General features: G+C 47.4%; 1 protein-coding gene across 2 annotated transcripts in view; it reads right to left on the reverse strand.

Annotated features, from left to right (window-relative positions):
* Window positions 1–769: 769 nt before the first annotated feature.
* The window catches only part of LOC311326799 (myosin phosphatase Rho interacting protein), a 41,184-nt gene continuing 39,051 nt past the window's right edge, over window positions 770–2,902 (reverse strand). For both annotated transcript variants that reach the window (XM_084459766.1, XM_084459767.1), the window contains one exon: window positions 770–1,524. In XM_084459766.1, coding sequence (XP_084315892.1) covers window positions 1,453–1,524 — 72 coding nt within the window. In that variant the 3' untranslated portion in view covers window positions 770–1,452. The remainder of the gene's footprint in view (window positions 1,525–2,902) is intronic.

Here is a 2,902-nt window from a genome sequence, read left to right on the forward strand (position 1 = left end):
AAGTGGAAATGTGCAGTGTTGTTTATATGAGAAGACAGAAATGAGAACTGTTTTGCTCAGTATATTACATTTGCGGTTTAAATGATATATGTTTGAAAATATTCACGAGGAAGGGTGCAAAAATATTTATTGCTATTAAACCTGTAGTCTGTTGGTGTACATTTGCTGTATATTTACAATAATAGAGTACAGAGGAATGGGAATGTGAGACAACAAAACAACAAGTTAAATAAATACGAAGGGACTGCCACTGAACAGGACTGCACACAACCAGCTCCAAGAACTTCCTCCCAAACAGCTGGACCAACATGATTACAGAGACAACTAGATAAATGTATATATTTATATTCATATTATAATCAGCAATATACCCTAACCCTCCCATCCATACGCTTTCAGCAGGCTCCCACCCAAGGTTCATTTCAAAATCGTGTGATTTCAGAAAACATAACCTGTTTAAATCACCCTATACAAGCCAGGACCTCAGCCAGTGGACGTCCAACGCAGCGGATGGTTCACTTGTTGAATAATACAGGCAAATCTTTTCTTTCCATGGCGTGTTTATTGAGCAAGGCTCGTGGGCCTCTGTGCTGAAATGATAAGGGTGCGGAGGGAGCATCAACATGTGCATACTGACCACACCTAGCATACTACGCAGGCCTGACCACACCTAGCATACTACGCAGGCCTGACCACACCTAGCATACTACGCAGGCCTGACCACACCTAGCATACTACGCAGGCCTGACCACACCTAGCATACTACGCAGGCCTGACCACACCTAGCATACTACGCAGGCTGACCACACCTAGCATACTACGCAGGCCTGACCACACCTAGCATACTACGCAGGCTGACCACACCTAGCATACTACGCAGGCCTGACCACACCTAGCATAGTACGCAGGCCTGAAGGCTAAATAGTTCCTACGCTTGGTTATGGATGTAGTATTTGATCATCGTCATCATCATCATCATCAATACGTAGTTGTGTTTTAGCCGTTAAACTTCTCACTCAATCCTTCGGCGAACACGGTAGTAAGGAGTTAAAACAGTAGCTTACACAGTCATGTTTTAGTGTATGCATGATAAATGCTTCATTAAAAACAATAGAGTATTTACAGTAAGACATAGTGATGAAAACACAAGAAATCAATGTCACAGTAACGGAAGTGCATGGAATGCAGTTTCTCTATAGACATGAAATTCAAACTTCATACCGTGTGTTTTTATATACGATGTGTGCGTGTGCATGTGTTTGTGACCAGTGTGTTTCTAAATAAGTAAATTACAGAGCTAAAATATAGTGGGCCTCTAAACATGCAGCACGCTAGGGGGCGCTGACGAGTCACTCAGAACTCCTTAGTTAGGGGGCGCTGACGGGTCAGAACTCCTTAGTTAGGGGGCGCTGACGGGTCAGAACTCCTTAGTTAGGGGGCGCTGACGCGTTGTCAGAACTCCTTAGTGTCTTTGTTGTCAAACAGATGGAGTCTCTGCTCATCCGTCAGCCCTTCCCTCAGACTCTGGAGAGAGAGAGAGAGAGAGAGAGAGAGAGAAAGCGAGGGGGAGAGAGGGAGGGAGAGGGGGAGAGAGAGGGAGAGAGAGAGGGAGAGAAAAATAGACAGAGAGAGGGAGAGAGAGAGGAACGGAGGGAGGGAGAGAGAGGGAGGAAGAGAGAGGGAGAGAGAGATCAGAGAGTGTTAATGTCAAAGCCAAGCCTTTCATCTCTGGGACAGAGCTGAGTCATACTGTAACTGCGTAAACAGGCTTGAGTGCTTCACCTATCATTAACTCTCACAATCAATCATATCCTCATATTAGCAGTTCCCACTGGTGAAACACTCCTTCTGCGTCTCCACTATCAAACTGATTTTGGGTCCTGTCTCTGTCTGGTCTCACCTCCCATCTGCCACTGTCTCAGCTGGACACACACCACACACACACACCACACCACACACACACCACACACACCACACCACACCACACCACACCACACCACACCACACCGTATGACGCATCAGTGAACGACCACGCCAGAAACCACACTAGCACCCAGGACACTGCAGCCCATGAAGCTCACGGCGTGTGAAGCCAGTGGGTATTGTGTGGATTGTGAAGCCAGTGGGTATTCTGTGGATTGTGAAGCCAGTGGGTATTGTGTGGATTGTGGCCACCAGGTGATCTGAGTGAGCGAGCTTAGCCAGAGGTCAGGACATGGAGGAGGGACTTTCATCTAATACAAGAAGGATAACGAATAAAGAAAATAAAAAACATAACGAATAAAGAAAATAAAAAACATAACGAATAAAGAAAATAAAAAACATAACGAATAAAGAAAATAAAAAACATAACGAATAAAGAAAATAAAAAAGATGAAATCTAGGGAAAAACAAAACAATACTGAAACAACTGAAACAACAACTAGCGTGGAGCCTATTGTCACCATGTACGATTCCCCTTTTAGTCCGACCTCTGACCTTAACCGACGCACGCACACCACAGTGAGATAGTGACATGTTTGTATAGTGACATGCATCTAGTGACATGTCCGTATTCCAGACAGTGCTCAAACGTTAGGAGGTCAGCTGACACACGGCACACATCAGTGGCTGCCCCCGAACACACACACACACAGGCGGCGCTCAGGAGGGTGGGTCTGGGTGGGGTGCTCAGGAGGGAGGGTCAGGGTGGGGTGCTCAGGAGTGAGGGTCTGGGTGGGGTGCTCAGGAGGGTGGGGTGCTCAGGAGGGAGGGTCAGGGTGGGGTGCTCAGGAGTGAGGGTCAGGGTGGGGTGCTCAGGAGTGAGGGTCAGGGTGGGGTGCTCAGGAGTGAGGGTCTGGGTGGGGTGCTCAGGAGGGTGGGGTGCTCAGGAGGGAGGGTCAGGGTGGGGTGCTCAGGAGTG

This window comes from Borostomias antarcticus (genome assembly GCF_949987555.1).
Source record: "Borostomias antarcticus genome assembly, chromosome: 29".
Classification (NCBI taxonomy): Eukaryota; Metazoa; Chordata; class Actinopteri; order Stomiiformes; family Stomiidae; genus Borostomias; species Borostomias antarcticus.